Below are 25,700 nucleotides of genomic sequence, written 5' to 3'. Positions count from 1 at the left end.
TGTATTTTAGGGAAAGATGTATTTCGGATCTCAGTTCTCCAAAAGCATTTGCTTCACGCTTGCCCATATTAAATTGTATCTTCTACCCATGTCTAATGGACTGCATCTACAACATTCCCTTATTGTATTACAGTGTCTGTTATTATAAGGAATTTCATTATCGCCCCCTTTTTAACCTGAGAATTATATTTACTTTGTACTTGAACATAGAACAGTATAGCACAGTACAGGCCCTTCGGCCCATGATGTTGTGCTGAACTTTTACCCTAAACCTAAGGGTCTATCTAATCTCCACCTCTACCTTATACTATCATTCATATGCTTATCCAGTACCCACTTAAATGCCCCAATGAGGCCGACTCTACTACCCTCGCCGGCAATGCATTCCACGCCCCTACCACTCTCTGAATAAAGAACCTATCTCTGACTCCCCTATATCTACCTCCACTGCCTTTAAAACTATGTTCCCCTGTAACAGCTACCTCCACCCTAAGAAAAATTCTCTGGCTGTCCACTCTATCTATACCTCTGATAATTTTGTACACCTCTATCTAGTCACCTCTCATCCTTCATCATTCTAAAGAGAAAAGCCAAAGCGCGCTCAACCTTTCCTCCATAAGACCTTCCCTCCATTCCAGGCAACATCCTGGTAAATCTCCTCTGCACCTTTTCCAATGCTTCTACATCTTTCCTTTAATGAGGTGGCCAGAACTGGACTCAGTACCCCAGATGTGGCCGAACCAGGGTTTTGTATAGCTGGAGCATAACTTCACGGCTGTTGAACTCAATCCCTCTATTAATGAAAGCTAACACACCATACGCCGCCTTAATAATTCTATCTACCTGGGTGGCAGCTCTCGGGGAACTTCGGGCACGAACCCCGAGATCCCTCTGCTCCTCCACACTGCCAAAAATCTTTTCATTAATCCTGTATTCTGCTTTGAAGATCACCCTTCCAAAATGAATCACCTCACACTTTTCAGGGTTAAACTCCATCTGCCACTTTTCAGCCCAGCTCTGCATCCTATCAATGTCCCATTGTAACCTAGAACAGCCCTCCGCACTATCCACAACTGGAGCCACCTTCGTATCATCCGCAAACTTACTAATCCGCCCTTCCATTCCTACATCCAAATCATTTACAAAACCACAAATAGAAGAGGGCACAGAACAGATCCTTGTGGTACACCACTCGTAACTGAGTACCATGTTGAATATTTTCCATCCACCACCACTCTGTCTTCTAAGGGTCAGCAATTCTGAATCCAATCTACCCCATTTCCCCCATCCCATGCCTCCTTAACTTCTGCATGAGCCTATCGTGGGGAACCTTATCAAATACCTTATTTAAATCCATCTACACCACATCCACCGCTCTACCTTCATCCATGTGTTTGGCCACCTCTTCAAAGAATTAAAGACTCTCTTTTCACCTTGGTTTTAAAAATCCTTCCTTTTAGTTAGCCTGTTTTCTACCTTTGCTGTGAAGTTACATTTTGCCAGATCTCTGACCTCACTGAACTTTTCTTTTTGCTAACAACTTGATATTTAATTCCTTATCATTTTGCACTCTTCTTAACTGTCATCTCTTCTTTTCTCAAGCTATTTGCCTTGTTTCATTCCTGCATCCAGTGAAATGATACATCTCTGCTTATTGGATTAGATCTGGAATGAAGTCCAGAATATGCTGTTAAAAAGTTTGAACTAGTTGGACCATATGTTTGATTGAAATTAGTTTCCTCTTGTTAAGTTGTTGCCCTCCAAACAACGTGCAATGCTTAAATTCTTCGATAGCAGCAAATGGTGACATGGCCAGCATTACTAATTGGTCTTGCGATGTTGGTTGTGAGCTGTTGTGCTGAAACACTCCAGAGCATGTAGTAAAGGTACACCTTGAGGCAGCTAGGAAAGGCTTCCAGGATTTTGACCGGGCAACAACGAAGAAACTGCAGTGTAGCTCCAAGTCCAAATGTTAAGTAGTTGCAAATGGTACTGAACATTTGCAATCATCAACATTCCAATTTCTAACCTTATGATGAAGGCACAGTGATCAATACAGCACCAGCAGACGATTAGGCCAAGGGATCTATTTTAAGGGACTCAAACAGTAATGTGCTTGGAAATGAGCCGATCGACCTCTAACAACTATTATCATCATCCTTTGTGTTGGGTGTGGCTCCAACCAATGGGACACTTTTTTTTTTCTTCCCCAGTTCACACTGAATCCAATTTTACACAGGCTCTTGAAAACCACATTAGCCAAATGCTGCTTTGATGTCAAGGGCAAGTTCATTTCGTACAGAACACTGTTTTATGAAAATTAGAGTAGATATTTGGATAAATGATAGTTAGGGTGCAACATCAGCCTTTGTGTTGCTTTACATTAAAGAAGCCTTTAAATAAGTTGAATAAAATCTTATTTGTTTACTTAAAATCAATTATGAAAGCTTGAATTCTAATATTCTTGTGCTTATGTTTCTTTTATCAGTTAAAACAATTTGAGCTGCAGTTGGAAGAAGAATATGATGAGAAACAGAAAATTTTGAGAGAGAAGAGAGATCTGGAGAACAAACTGTCTACAGTCACTGAGCAGGTAATGTTTAGAAAAGGATGCAAAATGATATCCATTAGTAATTGAAGAACTGGACACAATTTTGTGATTATTTATAACTACTTTATAACTAGTTCCTCTGGTATATAAACAAAAACATGGACTTTTGGCTCTAATAGCTTCCTCCTATGCATTCTTGTCTAAAATTAAGTCAACTCTTTTTTTAAAAAAAAGCACATGTCTTGCGATGTAAGTCAGTCTGTGTCATTTTCAGGGAGCTACACCCCCATTTTTCATAGATGAAAGACCACTTCATGTTGCCATACAAGGCATTTCCGTATCAAATTTTGCTTAAACTGTGAGAAAGGTAGTTTAAATTCAGCTATGTTTTAAATCCATTTATGTTTTAGGTAGGTTTCAATAGTCAAAAGCTCTAAAATTCCAGAATATAATTACAATTTTACGGCAATGTATAAAAATTTAATTTGCCTCCTTGGTTCCGTGGTTAAGATGTCTCTGAGCGGGTACGGGATATTCTGACAGGGGAGGGTGAGCAGCCAGCGGTTGTGATCTGTATTGGTACCAACGACATATGCAGGAAAGAGATTAGGTCCTGCAAAGGGGTTCAGGAGTTAAGTAGGAAGTTGAAAGGCAAGACCTCTAGGGCTTTGGTCTCTGGATTACTTGTTCATCCATACTTTACCTACCTCTGCCTTTAAAAATATTCAAAGACTATGCTTATGCCACCTTTTTCGAGGTGAAGTCATATGGGATCTACAGTGAGCTGGTAAGATACAGAGCTAGTTTAGTCATGGAAGACAGGGAGTAGCTGTGGAGGGGTGAAATTCAGATTGGAGATCTGTGAACACTTGTGCTGGAACCCCTGTTGTTTGTCATACGTATAAATGATTTGGAAGCAAATATAGGTTGCCTGATTAGTAAATTTGCGTATGATATGAAGTTTGGGGGAGCTGTGGGTATCGAAGAGGATAAAACAGGATATAGATTAGCTGGAAACTTGGCTGGAGAAGTGACGGGTGGAGTTTAATTCTGACAAATGTGAAGGGATGAATTTTGGGAGATCTAACACTGGAGGAACCCTTAGTAGCATCAGTGTTCCGAGGGTTCCAGGCATACAGGTCCGCAGTTCCCTAAAAGCGGCAACACAAATTGATATGGCATGCTTGCCTCCATCAGTTTGGGCACAAGGGTATAATAATTGGTAAGCCGTGTTGTAGCTATTTAGAACTTTAGTTAGGCTGCATTTGGAGTACTGTGCCTTTGATTGCTACACTACAAGCAGGATGTGTAAACGTTGGAGGGGTACATTGCCTTGTTTGGAGGGCATTACCAATGAGGACAGAATAGACAAACTTGGTTTGTTTTCACTTGAACATCAGAGGACGAGAGGCGATTTGATAGAAGCTCTCAAAATTATCCGAGGCATGGTTAGTCGGAGTCTTTTTCTCAGGGAAGAAATACCAAATAGTAGTGGATATAGCTTTAAGGTAAAAGTGGGTAAAGCTTAAAGAAGATATGAGAGGAAGATTTTATATGCAGAAGTTGCTAAGTGCCTGGAATGTGCTACCAGAGGAGGTAATGGAGGTGGATACAACAACAACGTTTAAGAGGCATCTTGATAAACATATGAATAGACAGGGAATAGAGGGAGACAGTATAGAGGCAAAAAGTATTTAGTTTAGAAAGGCATCGTGTGTCAGCGTTACCTTGGTGGACTGAAGGGCATGACCTGTGCTGTAGTGCCCTTTGTTCTGTTTAGAATGAATCATTTTTGAGGGCTGTTCGTTATTAAATTGCTGAAAACAGAACATTAGCATAGCTATTTTACAATAACATGATATCAGCTTTATATTTTTAGGGTGATTCCAGGAGTTAACTCTCGATTTGCTGCCTTTTCCTAGGATTTTGCTAGCTTGTTTTCTTTTTAAAAAATCTAGGTTAGTGAACGAGATTTTGAAACTGAAAAGAGACTGCGTAAGGATCTTCGACGGACAAAAGCCCTTCTAGCTGATGCACAAATAATGCTGGATCACTTCAAGAATAATGCACCCAGCAAACGGGAAATCGCACAGTTGAAAAACCAGGTAATGCTTCATTATCTTTTTTATCATTTTGAGCTCCAGTTTCTCAAAGTTATAAAATATTGTTGGTCAATATTACTTTCTTGTTTTTGTGGAAGATCGTTCCTAAAGTTAACAAGGTCAAACGAACTAGTGTTGAAAACGCAGGAGCAGAAACAACCCTTTTGGTTCCTCGCGCCCACTCTGTCATTTTAATAAGATTATGGCTGATGCGATTGTAATTTTGACTCCACATTCCTGCCTTCTCCCAATACACTTTCACCACCCCTCTTGTTCATCCATATTTTATCCACCTCTACCTTAAAAATATTCAAAGACTCTGCTTGCACCATTTCTTCAAGGAAAAGAGTTCCAAACACACTGAACCCTCTAAGCAGAAAATATTTTCCTTCTTCTCTATCTTGATTGGGTGGCAACTTATTTTTAAACAGTGACCCCTATTGCTAGATAATCCCATAAGAATAAATACCTTTCCCACATCAATCTTGTCATAGCTCGTCCGGTTCTTAGGTTTCAGTCAAGCAACCTTACTCAACTCCAGCACATACAAGCCTAACATGTCTAACCTTACCTCAGAAGACTGACTGTCCATTGCAGATATTAGTCTGCTAAATCTTCTGTTCCAATAGATTTTAAATCCTTCCTTAAATAAGGAGACCAGTGCTATACACAGTGCACCACATTGGTCCCACCAGTACCTTATATAACTGAAACATAACCTCCCTGGTTTTGTTTTCTGTTCCCCTGGCAATAAATGATAATATTCTATTAGCTTTCTTAATTACCTGCTGTTTCTGAACACTAGTTTGTGATTAATGACCTGGGACATTCAGATCCATCTTAACATTAGATATCTGCAATCTCTCGCCATTTAGATAATGTGCTTCTGTCTTATTCTCCCTGTCAAACTGGACAACTTTGCATTTTCTCACATTATACCTCATTTTCCAGATCTTTGCCTAATCGCTTTAACTATCCGTTTCTTTGAAATCTCTGAATATCCTCTTCACACCTTATTTTCCCACCCATCTTTGTGTCATCAGCAAGTTTTAAAATCATACCATTAGTCCTGTCATCCATAATTTATGTGAATTGTAAATAGTTGAGGTCCCAGCACTGATTCCTGTGGCATGTCACTTATCACATCTTGCCAATCAAAGAAAAAAGACAGTTGTGCTTACTCTCGCTAATCTTGTATCACTGCCAGTGTTTCCCCCGCACCATGAGCCTTTATATTCCACAATAATCTTAGATTTCACAGAGGTATTTTTTAAGGTATCACATCAAAGTCCAGTACAGCTACTACTTCCCCTTCATCCAGAGCATGTTACTTCATCAAAGAACTCCAGTAAATTAGTTGAACTTGAATCCCCTTTCACAGAACCATCTATTTAATTACCTTGAACTTTTCCAAGTACCCTGTTATGACGCATTTAATAACAGCTTCCAACATTTTCCCTGTGCCAAATGTTAAACTAATAGGCATGTGGTTTCCTGCAGCATTTCCCTAACTGTAAATAACATAAGCAGGGATCTGTTAAGTGGTAGAATCTCCTTCTTTTAAATTTACTCAAGCAATACAGGTATTGCTGGTATGTTGGTATTTATTGCCCATCCAAAAGGCAGGACAGCACAGGTTGAAAAGGCACCTCACTACAACTTTCTCAAGGGAAGCTAGGGATGGGCAATAAATGCTGGCCAGCCAACAACCCACATTCTACGAGTGAATAAAAAAAAATCCCTTGCAAAGGCACTGATTAAATTACATTCCACATTGGGTACACCAATGGTACTGTCATGTAGGGAATTCTAGGATTTTGGTCCAGTGACAGTGAAGGAAGGGAGTTCAATGGGGAATTTTCAGATAATGGTGTTCCTGCCTGCTTGCTCTTTCTGGTAGAGGCTGCAAGTTTGGGAGGTTATTTGAAAGAAACTTTCATAACTTGCTTCAGTGCCACTTTTGATGATACGCGCTGTAACCACTGTGTACCAGTGATGTAGGGAGTGAGTGTTTAAGATGGTGAATGAGGTGCTAGTCAAATGGAGAATATTGCTTCTGATGATCTACTCATCCAGGCAAGTGGTGAGTATTCCATCACATGCCTGACTTCTGTCTTGTAGGTAGTGAAAAATCTTTGAAATAACAGGTGTTATGTGATTGCCTGCAGATACCCAGCCTCTTGCTTATGCAGAGTGTCACAGAATTTGAGGTTCGTTAATTAAATTTTGTCTGGTCAATAAATCCAGGATGCTGATTGATGGGAGTGGTTCAGCAAAGATAACGATGATGCTTGTCAAGGAGAAGTGCTCAGACTTTCATGTTGAAAATGGCCACTTGTGTGGTATGAATGTTAATTATCACTTGGCTCAAGTTGATACCTTTCTGAAATACAAGAATGCAAGATTCTCAATATTCCTCTCTATAATGTCCGATTTGATTCTTTCTCTGATTGTTACATGTTCTGTAACTCCCCTAAACAACAGCTCCAATGTGTTTTGCTAGAATATGATGTATGTAGATAGGTGAAAGGTAAATTTACCAAAATAAACAATTGGTGTCTAAGGGATACATTGAAATTGATTTCTCTGACAGTTTTGCACATGTATGCTATAATTTCAATGAAAAGGCAACCAGAATATTAGGGAAGTAAGATGTGGTCATTTAAGGCCATAAGATTTGCCAAAAAATCTTTAAAAAGAGCTGGCCCCTCCGTGGTGGAAGATTGAATAATCCTTAATGAGGTATGTATGAAAAGAAAGAACAATCCGTAGAAGGGTTAAAATTGTTTCAGAGATATTAGGAACTGCAGATGCTGGAGAACCCGAGATAATAAGGTGTAGAACTGGATGAACACAACAGGACAAGCAGCATCATAGGAGCAGGAAAGCTGACGATTCGGGCCTAGACCCTCCTTCAGAAATGGCAGAGGGGAAGGGGGTTCTGAAATAAATAGGGGGAGGGGGATTGAAGATGGTTACAGGAGAAGATAGGTGGAGAGGAGACAGACCGGCCAAAGAGGTGGGAATGGAGCCAGTAAAGGTGAGTGTAGGTGGGGACGTAGGGAGGAGATAGGTCAGTCCAGGGAGGATGGACAGGTCAAGGGGGCAGGATGAGGCTAGCAGGTAGGAGATGGGGGTGGGGCTTAAGGTGGGAGGAGGGGATAGGTGGGAGAAAGGACAGATTATGGAGGCGTGGACGAGCTGGGCTGGTTTTGGGATGCGGTAGGGGGAGGGGAGATTTTGAAGCTTGTGAAGACCCATTATCCCTGCCTGCTCCTGCCCCACCAAACTTATCTCCACCTATCCGTACTCCGTTTTCTCCCCTTTGGTCCAGGAACTCCCTACCTAAGCCCATGACACCACCCACACCCTCCACTTCCTCCAGAAAGTCCAATTCCCCGGTCCCCAGACCCACCTCTTTACCATGGACGTCCAGTCCCTGTACACCTGCATTCCTCATACAGATGGCCTAAAGGCCTTCCACTACTTCCTGCGGCAGGCCTGACCAGTCCCCCTCCACTGATGCCGTCATCCACTCAGCTGAACTCGTCCTTGCCCTCAACAACTTCTCTTTCAATTCCTCCCACTTCTGACAGACAGAGGGGGTGGCCATGGGGACCTGCATGGGCCCAAGTTATGCCTGATCTTTATAGGTTACATGGAACAATCCCTCTTCCATACCTACACTGGCTCTAAACCCCACCTCTTCCTCCATTACATTGATGACTGTATCAGTGCTACCTAGTGTTCCCATGGGGAGCTCGAACAGTTCATCCATTTCACCAACACCTTTCACTCGACTTTTACGTTCACTTGGACCATCTCCAATACCTCTCTCTCCTTCTTGGACCTCTCTGTCTCTATCTCCGGCAACCACCCAGAAACCGATGTCCATTTCAAGCCCACTGACTCCCACAGTTACCGAGAAGACACCTCCTCCTTCCCACCTTCCTGCAATAATGCCATCCCCTATTCCCAATTCCTTCGCCTCTGTTGCATCTGCTCCCAGAATGAGACATTCCATTCCCGTACATCTCAGATGTTCTTGCCCTCGTTTTTCAAGGACCGCAACTTACCCCCCCCCCCCACCACCCCAGTGGTTGAGAACGCCCTCGACCATGTCTCCCGCATTTCCCACAACTCATCCCTCACACCCCGTGCCCGCAATAAGGAAAACCAAAACAGAATCGCCCTCATCCTCACCTACCACCCGACTAGCCTCCGGATCCAACGCATCATCCATCGACACTTCCGCCATCTGCAATCTGACCCCACCATCAAAGATATTTTTCCCTCCTCACCCTTATCTGGCTTCTGGAGGGACCACTCTCTCCAGGACTCCCTTGTCCGTTCCACACACCCCTCCAGCCCCACCACACCTGGCCCTTTCCCCTGCAACCGCAGGAAGCACCTTCCCGACACCACCTCGCCCCCCGCCACTCCCCCGGCACCACCTTCCCCCGACTCCTCCTCCTCCCCTCCCCACTCCCCCAACACCTTCTCCCCGCCCCCCCCACCACTCCCCCAACACCTTCTCCCCGCCCCCCCGCCACTCCCCCAACACCTTCTCCCCGCCCCCCTGCCACTCCCCCGGCACCTTCTTCCCCCCCCCCAACCCACTCCCCCAGCACCACCTTGCCCCGACACCACCTCCCCCAACTCCCCCGACACCACCTCCCCCAACTCCCCCGACACCACCTCCTCCACCCCCCGACACCTTCTCGCCCCTCCCCTCCCCTCCCCCGACACCACCACGCCCCTCCCCTCACCTCCCCCGACACCACCTCCTCCCCCCACCGACACCTTCACCCCCACCGACACCTTCACCCCCCCTCCCCTGACACCTTCACCCCCCTCCCTGACACCTTCTCCTCCCCAACAACACCTCCATCCCGACGCCCTCTACTCCGCCCCACCCGACGCCCTCTACTCCGCCCCACCCGACGCCCTCTACTCCGCCCCACCCGACGCCCTCTACTCCGCCCCACCCGACGCCCTCTACTCCGCCCCACCCGACGCCCTCTACTCCGCCCCACCCGACGCCCTCTACTCCGCCCCACCCGACGCCCTCTACTCCGCCCCACCCGACGCCCTCTACTCCGCCCCACCCGACGCCCTCTCCTCCCCCCCACCCGACGCCCTCTCCTCCCCCCCACCCGACGCCCTCTCCTCCCCCCCACCCGACGCCCTCTCCTCCCCCCCACCCGACGCCCTCTCCTCCCCCCCACCCGACGCCCTCTCCTCCCCCCCACCCGACGCCCTCTCCTCCCCCCCCCCCCCGACGCCTTCTCCCCACCCTCCCGACACCTTCTCTCCCCACCCTCCCGACACCTTCTCCCCACCCTCCCGACACCTTCTCCCCCCTCCCCCGACACCTTCTCCCCCCGCCCCCCCCGACCTTCACCCCCCTCCCCCGACACCACCCCACCCCAACACCACCTCCCCCCCTCCCCTGACACCACCTCCCCCACTCCGAAGACCCCTTCCTCCCCCGACACCACCTTCCCACCCCTTCGACACCTTTTCCTACCTCCCGCCCTACACCTTCTTGCTCCTCCCCCCCCCCGACACCACTTTCTTGCCCCTCCCCTCCTCCGACACCACCTTCACCCCCCCCCCCCGACACCTGCACCCCCCCTCCCTGACGCCTTCACCCCACCCCCCCGACACCACCTCCCCACCCCCGGACACCACCTTCCCCCCCCCCCACCCACCTCCCTGACACCACCTTCCCGCCCCACCCACGACGCCTTCTCCACCCCGACACCTTCTCCCCCACTCAGGACACCACCTCCTCTCCCCCGACACCACCTCCTCTCCCCCGACACCACCACCTCTCCCCCGACACCACCTCCTCTCCCCCGACACCACCTCCTCTCCCCCGACACCACCTCCTCTCCCCCGACACCACCTCCTCTCCCCCGACACCACCTCCTCTCCCCCGACACCACCTCCTCTCCCCCGACACCACCTCCTCTCCCCCGACACCACCACCTCTCCCCCGACACCACCACCTCTCCCCCGACACCACCACCTCTCCCCCGACACCACCTCCTCTCCCCGACACCACCTCCTCTCCCCCGACACCACCTCCTCTCCCCGACACCACCTCCTCTCCCCCGACACCACCTCCTCTCCCCCGACACCACCTCCTCTCCCCCGACACCACCTCCTCTCCCCCGACACCACCTCCTCTCCCCGACACCACCTCCTCTCCCCCGACACCACCACCTCTCCCCCGACACACCACCTCTCCCCCGACACCACCACCTCTCCCCGACACCACCACTCTCCCCCGACACCACCACCTCTCCCCGACACACCACCTCTCCCCGACACCACCACCTCTCCCCCGACACCACCACCTCTCCCCCGACACCACCACCTCTCCCCCGACACCACCACCTCTCCCCCGACACCACCACCTCTCCCCCGACACCACCACCTCTCCCCCGACACCACCACCTCTCCCCCGACACCACCACCTCTCCCCCGACACCACCACCTCTCCCCCGACACCACCACCTCTCCCCCGACACCACCACCTCTCCCCCGACACCACCACCTCTCCCCGACACCACCTCCTCTCCCCCGACACCACCTCCTCTCCCCCGACACCACTTCTTCCACCCGACACCACCTTCTCCACCCCCACCGACACCACTCCCCCCCCCCCGACACCACCTCCCCCCCCGCCCCCCGACACCACCTTCCCCCCTCCCCCGACACCACCTTCCCCCCTCCCCCGACACCACCTTCCCCCCTCCCCCGACACCACCTTCCCCCCCCCCGACACCACCTTCCCCCCCCCCCGACACCACCTTCCCCCCCCCCCGACACCACCTTCCCCCCCCCCCCGACACCACCTTCCCCCCCCCCCCGACACCACCTCCCCCCCCCCCCGACACCACCTCCCCCCCCCCCCCCGACACCACCTTCCCCCCCCCCCGACACCACCTTCCCCCCCCCCCGACACCACCTTCCCCCCCCCCCGACACCACCTTCCCCCCCCCCGACACCACCTTCTCCCCCCCCCCCCCCGACACCACCTTCCCCCCCCCCCGACACCACCTTCCCCCCCCCCCCCGACACCACCTTCCCCCCCCCCCCCCCGACACCACCTCCTCTCCCGCCACCTTCTCCCAACACTCTCCCTCCCCTCCCCCGACACCATCTCCCTCCCCTCCCCCGACACCATCTCCCTCCCCTCACACCTTCTCCCACCACCTTCACCCCTCACACCTTCTCCCACCCCCTCCCCGACACCTTCTCCCACCCCCTCCCCTGACACCTTCTCCCCTCCCCTCCCCCGACACCTTCTCCCCTCCCCTCCCCCGACACCGCCTTTCCTCCCCTCCCCCAACACCACCTCCCCCCCCACATCTTCTCCACCCCGACACGTTCTCTCTCCCCTCCCCCGACGCCACCTTCCCTCCCCTCCCACGATGCCATCTCCACCCCGACACCACCTCTCTTCCCCACCCCCGACACCACCCCCCCCCCACACCTTCTCCCGCCCCCTCCCCCCCACCCTTCTCCCGCCCCCTCCCCCCACACCTTCTCCCGCCCCCTCCCCCGACGCCTTCTCCCTCCCCTCCCCCGACGCCTTCTCCCTCCCCTCCCCCGACGCCTTCTCCCTCCCCTCCCCCGACGCCTTCTCCCTCCCCTCCCCCGACGCCTTCTCCCTCCCCTCCCCCGACGCCACCTCCCTCCCCTCCCCCGACGCCACCTCCCTCCCCTCCCCCGACGCCACCTCCCTCCCCTCCCCCGACGCCACCTCCCTCCCCTCCCCCGACGCCACCTCCCTCCCCTCCCCCGACGCCACCTCCCTCCCCTCCCCCGACGCCACCTCCCTCCCCTCCCCCGACGCCACCTCCCTCCCCTCCCCCGACGCCACCTCCCTCCCCTCCCCCGACGCCACCTCCCTCCCCTCCCCCGACGCCACCTCCCTCCCTCCCCCGACGCCACCTCCCTCCCCTCCCCCGACGCCACCTCCCTCCCCTCCCCCGACGCCACCTTCCCTCCCCTCCCACGACGCCTTCTCTCTCCCCTCCCCCGACGCCACCTTCCCTCACCTCCCACGACGCCATCTCCCTCCCCTCCCCCGACGCCATCTCCCTCCCCTCCCCCGACGCCATCTCCCTCCCCTCCCCCGACGCCACCTCCCTCCCCTCCCCCGACGCCACCCTCCCTCCCGTCCCCCGACGCCACCTTCCCTCCCCTCCCACGACGCCTTCTCTCTCCCCTCCCCCGACGCCACCTTCCCTCACCTCCCACGATGCCTTCTCTCTCCCCTCCCCGACGCCACCTCCCTCCCCTCCCACGACGCCTTCCCTCCCCTCCCACGACGACTTCTCTCTCCCCTCCCACGACGCCTTCTCTCTCCTCCCCCGACGCCACCTTCCCTCCCCTCCCCCGACGCCACCTTCCCTCCCCTCCCCGACGCCACCTTCCCTCCCCTCCCCCGACGCCACCTTCCCCCCCCCCCCCCGACGCCACCTCCTCTCCCGCCACCTTCTCCCAACACTCTCCCTCCCCTCCCCCGACACCATCTCCCTCCCCTCCCCCGACACCATCTCCCTCCCCTCACACCTTCTCCCACCACCTTCACCCCTCACACCTTCTCCCTCCCCCTCCCCGACACCTTCTCCCACCCCCTCCCCTGACACCTTCTCCCCTCCCCTCCCCCGACACCTTCTCCCCTCCCCTCCCCCGACACCGCCTTTCCTCCCCTCCCCAACACCACCTCCCCCCCCACATCTTCTCCACCCCGACACGTTCTCTCTCCCCTCCCCCGACGCCACCTTCCCTCCCCTCCCACGATGCCATCTCCACCCCGACACCACCTCTCTTCCCCACCCCCGACACCACCCCCCCCCCACACCTTCTCCCGCCCCCTCCCCCCACACCTTCTCCCGCCCCCCTCCCCCCACACCTTCTCCCGCCCCTCCCCCGACGCCTTCTCCCTCCCCTCCCCCGACGCCTTCTCCCTCCCCTCCCCCGACGCCTTCTCCCTCCCCTCCCCCGACGCCTTCTCCCTCCCCTCCCCCGACGCCTTCTCCCTCCCCTCCCCCGACGCCTTCTCCCTCCCCTCCCCCGACGCCACCTCCCTCCCCCTCCCCCGACGCCACCTCCCTCCCCTCCCCCGACGCCACCTCCCTCCCCTCCCCCGACGCCACCTCCCTCCCGTCCCCCGACGCCACCTTCCCTCCCCTCCCACGACGCCTTCTCTCTCCCCTCCCCCGACGCCACCTTCCCTCACCTCCCACGATGCCTTCTCTCTCCCCTCCCCCGACGCCACCTCCCTCCCCTCCCACGACGCCTTCCCTCCCCTCCCACGACGACTTCTCTCTCCCCTCCACGACGCCTTCTCTCTCCTCCCCCGACGCCACCTTCCTCCCCTCCCCCGACGCCACCTTCCCTCCCCTCCCCCGACGCCACCTTCCCTCCCCTCCCCCGACGCCACCTTCCCTCCCCTCCCCCGACGCCACCTCCCTCCCCTCCCCCGACGCCACCTCCTCCCCTCCCCCGACGCCACCTCCCTCCCTCCCCCGACGCCACCTCCCTCCCCTCCCCGACGCCACCTCCCTCCCCTCCCCCGACGCCACCTCCCTCCCCTCCCCGACGCCACCTCCCTCCCCTCCCCCGACGCCACCTCCCTCCCCTCCCCCGACGCCACCTCCCTCCCCTCCCCCGACGCCACCTCCTCCCCTCCCCCGACGCCACCTCCCTCCCCTCCCCCGACGCCACCTCCCTCCCCTCCCCCGACGCCACCTCCCTCCCCTCCCCCGACGCCACCTCCCTCCCCTCCCCCGATGCCACCTCCCTCCCCTCCCCGACGACACCTCCCTCCCCTCCCCCGACGCCACCTCCCTCCCCTCCCCCGACGCCACCTCCCTCCCCTCCCCCGACGCCACCCTCCCTCCCCTCCCCCGACGCCACCTCCCTCCCCTCCCCGACGCCACCTCCCTCCCCTCCCCCGACGCCATCTCCCTCCCCTCCCCCGACGCCATCTCCCTCCCTCCCCCGACGCCACCTCCCTCCCCTCCCCCGACGCCACCTCCCTCCCCTCCCCCGACGCCACCTCCCTCCCCTCCCCCGACGCCACCTCCCTCCCCTCCCCCGACGCCACCTCCCTCCCCTCCCCCGACGCCACCTTCCCTCCCCTCCCCCGACGCCACCTCCCTCCCCTCCCCCGACGCCACCTTCCCTCCCCTCCCACGACGCCTTCTCTCTCCCCCTCCCCCGACGCCACCTTCCCTCCCCTCCCACGACGCCTTCTCTCTCCCCTCCCCCGACGCCACCTTCCCTCCCCTCCCACGACGCCTTCTCTCTCCCCTCCCCCGACGCCACCTTCCCTCCCCTCCCACGACGCCTTCCCTCTCCCCTCCCCCGACGCCACCTTCCCTCCCCTCCCACGACGCCTTCTCTCTCCCCTCCCCCGACGCCACCTTCCCTCCCCTCCCACGACGCCTTCTCCACCCGACGCCTTCCCTCACCCCTCCCCCGACGCCGCCTTCCCTCTCCCCTCCCCCGACGCCGCCTTCCCTCTCCCCTCCCCCGACGCCGCCTTCCCTCTCCCTCCCCCGACGCCGCCTTCCCTCTCCCTCCCCCGACGCCGCCTTCCCTCTCCCCTCCCCGACGCCGCCTTCTCTCTCCCCTCCCCCGACGCCGCCTTCCCTCTCCCCTCCCCCGACGCCGCCTTCCCTCTCCCCTCCCCCGACGCCGCCTTCTCTCTCCCCTCCCCCGACGCCGCCTTCTCTCTCCCCTCCCCCGACGCCGCCTTCTCTCTCCCCTCCCCCGACGCCGCCTTCTCTCTCCCCTCCCCCGACGCCGCCTTCTCTCTCCCCTCCCCCCGACGCCGCCTTCTCTCTCCCCTCCCCCGACGCCGCCTTCTCTCTCCCCTCCCCCGACGCCGCCTTCTCTCTCCCCTCCCCCGACGCCGCCTTCTCTCTCCCCTCCCCCGACGCCGCCTTCTCTCTCCCGGCTCCCTCCCCCGACGCCGCCTTCTCTCTCCCCTCCCCCGACGCCGCCTTCTCTCTCCCTCCCCCGACGCCGCCTTCTCTCTCCCCTCCCCCGACGCCGCCTTCTCTCTCCCCTCCCCCGACGCCGCCTTCTCTCTCCCCTCCCCCGACGCCGCCTTCTCTCTCCCCTCCCCCGACGCCGCCTTCTCTCTCCCCTCCCCGACGCCGCCTGCTCTCTCCCCTCCCCCGACGCCGCCTGCTCTCTCCCCTCCCCCGACGCCGCCTGCTCTCTCCCCTCCCCCGACGCCGCCTGCTCTCTCCCCTCCCCCGACGCCGCCTGCTCTCTCCCCTCCCCCGACGCCGCCTGCTCTCTCCCCTCCCCCGACGCCGCCTGCTCTCTCCCTCCCCCGACGCCGCCTGCTCTCTCCCCTCCCCCGACGCCGCCTGCTCTCTCCCCTCCCCCGACGCCGCCTGCTCTCTCCCCTCCCCCGACGCCGCCTGCTCTCTCCCCCTCCCCCGACGCCGCCTGCTCTCTCCCCTCCCCCGACGCCGCCTGCTCTCTCCCCTCCCCCGACGCCGCCTGCTCTCTCCCCCCCCGACGCCGCCTGCTCTCTCCCCTCCCCCGACGCCGCCTGCTCTCCTCCCTCCCCGACGCCGCCTGCTCTCTCCCCTCCCCCGACGCGACGGCTCGGCCTGCTCTCTCCCCTCCCCCGACGCCGCCTGCTTCCCCTCCCCCGACGCCGCCTGCTCTCTCCCCTCCCCCGACGCCGCCTGCTCTCTCCCCTCCCCCGACGCCGCCTGCTCTCTCCCCTCCCCCGACGCCGCCTGCTCTCTCCCCTCCCCCGACGCCGCCTGCTCTCTCCCCTCCCCCGACGCCGCCTGCTCTCTCCCCTCCCCCGACGCCGCCTGCTCTCTCCCCTCCCCCGACGCCGCCTGCTCTCTCCCCTCCCCCGACGCCGCCTGCTCTCTCCCCTCCCCCGACGCCGCCTGCTCTCTCCCCTCCCCCGACGCCGCCTGCTCTCTCCCCTCCCCCGACGCCGCCTGCTCTCTCCCCTCCCCCGACGCCGCCTGCTCTCTCCCCTCCCCCGACGCCGCCTGCTCTCTCCCCTCCCCCGACGCCGCCTGCTCTCTCCCCTCCCCCGACGCCGCCTGCTCTCTCCCCTCCCCCGACGCCGCCTGCTCTCTCCCCTCCCCCGACGCCGCCTGCTCTCTCCCCTCCCCCGACGCCGCCTGCTCTCTCCCCTCCCCCGACGCCGCCTGCTCTCTCCCCTCCCCCGACGCCGCCTGCTCTCTCCCCTCCCCCGACGCCGCCTGCTCTCTCCCCTCCCCCGACGCCGCCTGCTCTCTCCCCTCCCCCGACGCCGCCTGCTCTCTCCCCTCCCCCGACGCCGCCTGCTCTCTCCCCTCCCCCGACGCCGCCTGCTCTCTCCCCTCCCCCGACGCCGCCTGCTCTCTCCCCTCCCCCGACGCCGCCTGCTCTCTCCCCTCCCCCGACGCCGCCTGCTCTCTCCCCTCCCCCGACGCCGCCTGCTCTCTCCCCTCCCCCGACGCCGCCTGCTCTCTCCCCTCCCCCGACGCCGCCTGCTCTCTCCCCTCCCCCGACGCCGCCTGCTCTCTCCCCTCCCCCGACGCCGCCTGCTCTCTCCCCTCCCCCGACGCCGCCTGCTCTCTCCCCTCCCCCGACGCCGCCTGCTCTCTCCCCTCCCCCGACGCCGCCTGCTCTCTCCCCTCCCCCGACGCCGCCTGCTCTCTCCCCTCCCCCGACGCCGCCTGCTCTCTCCCCTCCCCCGACGCCGCCTGCTCTCTCCCCTCCCCCGACGCCGCCTGCTCTCTCCCCTCCCCCGACGCCGCCTGCTCTCTCCCCTCCCCCGACGCCGCCTGCTCTCTCCCCTCCCCCGACGCCGCCTGCTCTCTCCCCTCCCCCGACGCCGCCTGCTCTCTCCCCTCCCCCGACGCCGCCTGCTCTCTCCCCTCCCCCGACGCCGCCTGCTCTCTCCCCTCCCCCGACGCCGCCTGCTCTCTCCCCTCCCCCGACGCCGCCTGCTCTCTCCCCTCCCCCGACGCCGCCTGCTCTCTCCCCTCCCCCGACGCCGCCTGCTCTCTCCCCTCCCCCGACGCCGCCTGCTCTCTCCCCTCCCCCGACGCCGCCTGCTCTCTCCCCTCCCCCGACGCCGCCTGCTCTCTCCCCTCCCCCGACGCCGCCTGCTCTCTCCCCTCCCCCGACGCCGCCTGCTCTCTCCCCTCCCCCGACGCCGCCTGCTCTCTCCCCTCCCCCGACGCCGCCTGCTCTCTCCCCTCCCCCGACGCCGCCTGCTCTCTCCCCTCCCCCGACGCCGCCTGCTCTCTCCCCTCCCCCGACGCCGCCTGCTCTCTCCCCTCCCCCGACGCCGCCTGCTCTCTCCCCTCCCCCGACGCCGCCTGCTCTCTCCCCTCCCCCGACGCCGCCTGCTCTCTCCCCTCCCCCGACGCCGCCTGCTCTCTCCCCTCCCCCGACGCCGCCTGCTCTCTCCCCTCCCCCGACGCCGCCTGCTCTCTCCCCTCCCCCGACGCCGCCTGCTCTCTCCCCTCCCCCGACGCCGCCTGCTCTCTCCCCTCCCCCGACGCCGCCTGCTCTCTCCCCTCCCCCGACGCCGCCTGCTCTCTCCCCTCCCCCGACGCCGCCTGCTCTCTCCCCTCCCCCGACGCCGCCTGCTCTCTCCCCTCCCCCGACGCCGCCTGCTCTCTCCCCTCCCCCGACGCCGCCTGCTCTCTCCCCTCCCCCGACGCCGCCTGCTCTCTCCCCTCCCCCGACGCCGCCTGCTCTCTCCCCTCCCCCGACGCCGCCTGCTCTCTCCCCTCCCCCGACGCCGCCTGCTCTCTCCCCTCCCCCGACGCCGCCTGCTCTCTCCCCTCCCCCGACGCCGCCTGCTCTCTCCCCTCCCCCGACGCCGCCTGCTCTCTCCCCTCCCCCGACGCCGCCTGCTCTCTCCCCTCCCCCGACGCCGCCTGCTCTCTCCCCTCCCCCGACGCCGCCTGCTCTCTCCCCTCCCCCGACGCCGCCTGCTCTCTCCCCTCCCCCGACGCCGCCTGCTCTCTCCCCTCCCCCGACGCCGCCTGCTCTCTCCCCTCCCCCGACGCCGCCTGCTCTCTCCCCTCCCCCGACGCCGCCTGCTCTCTCCCCTCCCCCGACGCCGCCTGCTCTCTCCCCTCCCCCGACGCCGCCTGCTCTCTCCCCTCCCCCGACGCCGCCTGCTCTCTCCCCTCCCCCGACGCCGCCTGCTCTCTCCCCTCCCCCGACGCCGCCTGCTCTCTCCCCTCCCCCGACGCCGCCTGCTCTCTCCCCTCCCCCGACGCCGCCTGCTCTCTCCCCTCCCCCGACGCCGCCTGCTCTCTCCCCTCCCCCGACGCCGCCTGCTCTCTCCCCTCCCCCGACGCCGCCTGCTCTCTCCCCTCCCCCGACGCCGCCTGCTCTCTCCCCTCCCCCGACGCCGCCTGCTCTCTCCCCTCCCCCGACGCCGCCTGCTCTCTCCCCTCCCCCGACGCCGCCTGCTCTCTCCCCTCCCCCGACGCCGCCTGCTCTCTCCCCTCCCCCGACGCCGCCTGCTCTCTCCCCTCCCCCGACGCCGCCTGCTCTCTCCCCTCCCCCGACGCCGCCTGCTCTCTCCCCTCCCCCGACGCCGCCTGCTCTCTCCCCTCCCCCGACGCCGCCTGCTCTCTCCCCTCCCCCGACGCCGCCTGCTCTCTCCCCTCCCCCGACGCCGCCTGCTCTCTCCCCTCCCCCGACGCCGCCTGCTCTCTCCCCTCCCCCGACGCCGCCTGCTCTCTCCCCTCCCCCGACGCCGCCTGCTCTCTCCCCTCCCCCGACGCCGCCTGCGCTCTCCCCTCCCCCGACGCCGCCTGCGCTCTCCCCTCCCCCGACGCCGCCTGCGCTCTCCCCTCCCCCGACGCCGCCTGCGCTCTCCCCTCCCCCGACGCCGCCTGCGCTCTCCCCTCCCCCGACGCCGCCTGCGCTCTCCCCTCCCCCGACCCAAGAAGACTTTGCACATTCATAGAATCCCTACAGTGTGGAAACAGGCCCTTTGGCCCATCACGTCCCACTGAACCTCAGTGCGTCCCACCCAGATCCATTCTCCCTATAACCCACCTAAGCTATACATCTTGAACACTACGGGCAATTTAGCATGGCCAATCCACCCAACCTGCACACCTTTGGACCATGGCAGGAAACCGGAGCGCCCAGTGGAAACCCATGCAGACACGGGGAGAATGTGCAAACTCCACACAGACACACACCCTAGGCCAGGATCGAACCCAGGTCCCTGGTGCTGTGAGGCAGCAGTACTAACCACAGTGCCACCGTGCCGTCCCAAAGCAGATGTTCACTCACACATCTGCTAATGTGGTATACTGTGTCCACCATTCCCGTTGTGGCCTCCTCTACATCGGGGAAATCAAGCGGTGGCTTGGGAACCGCTTTGCAGAACACCTACACTCGGTTCACACTAAACAACTGCACCACCCAGACACCAACCATTTCAACTCCTCCTCCCATTCCGCAGATGATATGCACATCCTAGGCCGCCTGCTGTGCCACAAAGGTTGCAGGAACAGCAACTCATATTCTCCTTGGGAACTCTGCAGCCCAATGGCATCAATGTGGACTTCACAAGCTTCAAAATCTCCCCTCCCCTCTACCGCATCCCAAAACCAGCACAGCTTGTCCCGCCTCCCTAACCTGCCCTTCCTCTGACCCATCCCCTCCTCCCACCTCAAGCCTCACCCCCAATTTCCTACCTATTAACCTCATCCCGCCCCCTTGACCCATCCATCCTTCCTGGACTGACCTATCTCCCTACCTCCCCACCTACACTCACCTTTACTCGCTCCAACTCCACCTCTTTGACCGGTCTGTCTCCTCTTCCCCTATCTTCTCCTGTATCTGTCTTCTATCCACCTCCCGCTCCCACCCTATTTATTTCAGAGCCCCCTTCCCCTCCGCCATTTCTGATGAAGGGTCTAGGCCCGAATCATCAACTTTCCTGCTCTTATGATGCTGCTTGGCCTGTTGCATTCATCCAGCTCTACACCTCGTTATTTCAACAATCCATAGAAGAGCTTTTTTTCGTCCAAGCCAGTTCTGTGAACAGTATTTCCTACACCAAATCCAATCAAAGCAAATAGATTTTTCGCTCAAATGCCTTAATCATTTTTAGCAGTATGCTTCTGTGCTGAACACAAGTGGATTGATTATCTTTATGTTTTAAGCAATCTCCTTTTTTTTCCCCAAGATGCTTTAGGAAACAATTGAAAACTCACATGCTATCACAGTTTGTTCATGGACGATTGTCTTATGAGATCTGCAAACAATAGTGTTCTTTCAATAAGCCTGCAAGATAAATTAATGTTATTCTCTGTGCCAACGCACAATGCTGCGATTTGTACACTTAGTCTAATGATTCAAGATAATTGTATTCCCAAAGAATGGGGAAATGAGGCAAGGCAAAAATAACCTAGAGAAATACTTCTGATTTTGAAGACACTTCTTTATTACATTATGTTGCTCTCAGAACCTGCTCTGTCATTCAACAAGATCATAACTGCTGAGACCGAAGATCAGCTATCTTACACTATCTTCTGATCCCTTGATATTTTTGCATAGAAATCTGTTAATCACTGTCTTGAAGTTACTTAGTGGTTTCCCCTGAGAGTTGTGTATGCTCGGAGAGTTGTGAAAATTTGCCACCCTCTGAAGGAAGAACAGAGTTCCGAAAGGACCGACTCTGCAACTGTCATCTAGTACTTGAACAAGGAACATCATTCCTGATTCGACCCACTTGATCCCTACAAAGATGCTTTTATGTTTGAATGTGGTTACCTCTCATTTTTCTTTAACTCCAGAGAATATAAGCCCCTTCTATTTATTCCTCCTTCAGAGAACAGTGTTTTCATCCCAGGAACTAGTTTGATTTTTTTTTAACATTCCCTCCACAGCAATTTTATCTTTCCTTGCGTAACTCTACAAGAACTGCATAGAATATTCTAGGTGTCGTCTCATGAAGCCATTGAATAATTGTAGTCAGTCATTTTTATCCTATTCTCAGATCCCCTCGTAATAAAGGCCACCATTCTATTTGCGTTAATTACTTGCAGTACCAATATGTAACTTCCAATGATTCATAACCAAGGAAATCCAAATCCCTTAAAAGTTCAAAACTTACCAGCCTTTTAATATTGACTAAATGCTTTTATATTTTTGATTTTTCCTGCCAATTTCCATATTGTATTCCGTCTGCTAAATTTATGGACACTTACTAGCCACTTCAAATCCTTTCATAACCCATGCCCCCTCACAACTCCCACTGGCATGTAGCTTTATATCAGCTGAAAACTTAGAAATATCACATTTAACCACCTCATCCAGCTTGTTGGTACTTCTTGTATTGATGTGAGACCCACGCATGATCCTTGTGGTACCCCACAACAGACAGCCTGTCAACATAAAAATTACCCATTTATTCCCGCTGTCTGATTTTTGTTTATTAACTAGTTCTTAATCCATGTCCCAGCCCTCCAGTTCCAAGTGTTTTAATTTTGTTTGGCATCTTGCCTGGGCCCTTATGTAAATCTAAATAGACCTCACCCACCAGTAATACCTTCATTTTATGATAATGGCATTTGTTAATTAATTTTTGGGCTGTTATAGTTTCTGAAACTTATAGAATTGCTATCTAAAAATAGCTTATCCAAAATCAACTGTCTTCATTTAATGCAAAGGCTGCTTTTTCTTTTACACAGTTTACCTTTTACCTTATCGAACTGAATCACTTTGCATTCTTTGTAATTATTGCCAATTTTTAGCTTGAAGAGTCAGAGTTCACTTGCGCAATAGCTGTCAAAGCTCGAAAAGCTATGGAAGTTGAAATGGAAGATCTGCACCTTCAGATTGAAGATACCTCTAAAGCCAAAGTTTCAGTAAGTACAGATGAGCGTTTTGGAATGGGGATTTTAAAGTAGAGGTAAAATAGATTTGTCATTTCAGTTCTGTGAAGGTTTTGTTTTTGAAGAGATCAAAAAATCATTTGAAGCAGTGGACCAAATACCTTCCTTTCCAAGAGATCATAAACAATAAATAACTAGTAAGATATCTGTAAATGTAAATGATGAGATGTTTACAATGCTGAGTTTTATGACATGCAGGAAAACAAATGGTCAGTAGCCACCAGCAGCTCAATTTCAAATTAGAAGAGCAATTCATATCAGCAGAAGGGCAGGTGATTTTTCCAAGCTGGGAGAGTTTGTGCAGAGGTCGTCTGGGCTATTAGAACTGGAAATAAGTTTCTAGGCCCTCATTTCAAAACTGAATCAATTAAGTGTCAAAATAAAGAGCTAAGATACGTCACTGGGACTGAGTAGCTTTGAAGGAAGTTGCTGGAAAAATGAATCTTTTGTTTTACTGATGATAAGATCTTTTTAAATTGTTTTATCTGTTTATTCATATGTTTGTCTTTTTGTGAAATAAGCTTCTGTTCTTGTGAGAAAAAACATTAACAAACCAATATGTTCAGTGATTAACTGCCACAGTAACCAATGCTAAAAGCTGAACTTCTGATCTATCAAGTCAAGTTACCCAATCTGACTTACCCAGTGTTGTTTTCTAAAATTACAATAACAATGAAGGCATTGAAACAAAATAGATAGAACAAATTCACGGTTGAAGAATTGGAGCAAAATGGAGGGCTGAAGGTTCATGGATTATTGGGGCTATTTCTGGGGAAGGTAGAAATTGTACAACTCAAATTGAGTGCACTGAAATTGGAACAGGACCAACATCTTTGTGGGGAGATTTTCTAATGTGCTTTGTGGGGGATTAAACTAATTTGGCAGTGTACTGGCTTGCTGAGTATAGGTACGATAGGGGATTATGCAGAAATATACAGAAGAGAAAACAATCTAGTCTAGAAAGTAGTGCTAATTATAGTCAAGTGAATGCATAAGAGCATGACCATGCTGGCTGGCACTTAATTTAGGACAAGGAATCTTGGGTCTATGGCAGATAGGTTGTGGGATTTGCTTAACACATGGGATTTAATATGTGACGATTCTATGATTTTAGAGGTGTATTTGTTTTCCTGTTTTTTTTCTGTGACTAGAAGTTGAGACAGATGTGATGAGTGGTCTGTTCCTGGCCATTAAAGTAAACAGCTTGTGAGCCTTTGGGTTGTTTTAAAGTTGGAAAAATAGAAATAGCATGAATGGGTAGAGTCGTGCACCCACATGACCAGGGTTTTAGCTTAGCATTCAGTAGTTACTGAGGTTTTGAAACTGTCATACATCTCTCACTTTTATACCAAACCCTTGAGTACTCTCTCTCTGCCAGAATCTTGTCTTGATGTTCTTTCGTCCTAAACTGGAGCAACATTGTATGCAAAAAATCTATTTTACTGAATTTGCCTTTGCTTTATCAGAACAGTTGCTGTTCAGTAGTTAAATAATTTATTATTCTGTTAACTTTTACAATAGAGTTAAATTTATACCATTTCTTCTTCCCTTGGTTTGTATTTTAATTGTAGAGTTAAGAATAAAGTGTTTTGCTTAAAGCTGAGTAGTGTAATCAATCGGATTAACTCTGAACACACTACCTTACACTTGTCTTTAAAAAAGAAAATGTTATGGTTTAGGCTAGGAAGAACTACTGATGCTGGAGTCAGAGATGACACCGTGTGGAGTTGGAGGAACACAGCAGGCCAGGCAGCTTCAGAGGAGCTGGAAAGCTGACATTTCGGATCGGGATCCTTCTTCAGAAGTGAGGGAGGGGAAAGGGAGCTCTGAAATAAATAGAGGAGCGGGTGGGTCTGGGAAAGGTAGGTGGAATGGTGATATGTGATTGCAGGTAGGCAGTGGTGGGGATTGGTATTTTTTATATATTTGAAGGGTGTTTGATCTGGTCCATAATACATTATTACTGCACGGTGACGTGTGTGTGTGTGTGTGTATGTGTGTGTGAGAGAACTCAATATTCTGGGATATAGCAACTTTAGTGGAGGTGGTGTCACAGTTTTGATTAAGCTGTCAATACTACAGTAAGGAGGGATGATATCTTAGAAGGTTCCTTGAATAAGGTTGTGTTAGCAGAAGTTAACTCTGATTTCTGTCCACAGATGCTGCCTGACCCGCTGAGCTTTTCCAGCAATTTCTGTTTTTGTTTTTGATTTTCAACATCTGCAGTTCTTTCAGTTATTATTTAGAAATTTCAGTATTTATATTTATTTTATGAAGAATTACCATCAGTTGGGATGGTAGCTGTTGTCAAACATTGTGCAGTGTTTTATTTTATTGCCTCTAATTTTTGCCCATGGAAATACCTTTGAATATTCTTTTTCTGTGTACAAATTAATTGTCAGTCACAGTACAAAGTCTTGTCATTCTCTTCTCTTCACTTCAAACATATTTGAATGATTTTGGTGATTGATTTTATTGTCAGTATACTGAAATAGAATGAAAAGCTTTGTTTACAAGTGGTACAGGCAGATCACAGCAAGCAAAGGATGTACAGATCACAAAGACTTTGAGGCATACAGTTTACATTGCAGATTACATTATTTGAGGCTAGCGTTCTATCAACAGTCTGATAATGACTTGAAATAAGCTGTCCCTGAACCTGCTCATGCATGCGTTCAGGCTTCTGTATCTTTTGCTTGACGGAAGAGGTTGTAGGAGGTCATTACCAGCTGCAATGGGTCTTTAATTACATTGATCCTCTTTCTGTGGCAGCAAGCCATGTAAATAGAGTCCATGGATGGAAGGTTGGTTTCCAAAAAGGTCTTCGCTGTGTACACCATGGTAGCTTCTTGCTATCCTGGGCAGAGAGGTTGCCATAGCAGGCCATTATGCGCCCAGAGAGCATGCTTTCAGTGGTGCATTTGTAGAAGTTGGTGAGCGACCTTTTGGTCATGCCAAGTTTCCTGAATCACCTGAGGAAGACGAGACGTTGTTGTGCCTTCTGAACTGTCACATTTATGTGGGTTATCGTCAGTTATCATCATTCCGAGGAACTTGATGCTCTTCACTGTCCCAAACTCAATTCCATAGGAGGGCATATTCTTG

At 55.3% G+C, this 25,700-nt stretch overlaps 1 protein-coding gene across 13 annotated transcripts in view; it reads left to right on the top strand.

Moving 5' to 3' along the window:
• Positions 1–25,700, top strand: part of myo18ab (myosin XVIIIA b) — a 300,129-nt gene that overhangs the window by 231,821 nt on the left and 42,608 nt on the right. For all 13 annotated transcript variants that reach the window (XM_059655209.1, XM_059655208.1, XM_059655207.1 and 10 more), the window contains 3 exons: positions 2,489–2,593; positions 4,510–4,656; positions 22,455–22,568. In XM_059655209.1, coding sequence (XP_059511192.1) covers positions 2,489–2,593; positions 4,510–4,656; positions 22,455–22,568 — 366 coding nt within the window. The remainder of the gene's footprint in view (positions 1–2,488; positions 2,594–4,509; positions 4,657–22,454; positions 22,569–25,700) is intronic.

This window comes from Stegostoma tigrinum, chromosome 27 (assembly GCF_030684315.1).
Source record: "Stegostoma tigrinum isolate sSteTig4 chromosome 27, sSteTig4.hap1, whole genome shotgun sequence".
Classification (NCBI taxonomy): Eukaryota; Metazoa; Chordata; class Chondrichthyes; order Orectolobiformes; family Stegostomatidae; genus Stegostoma; species Stegostoma tigrinum.
This window is presented reverse-complemented; position numbering and strand designations above follow the sequence as displayed.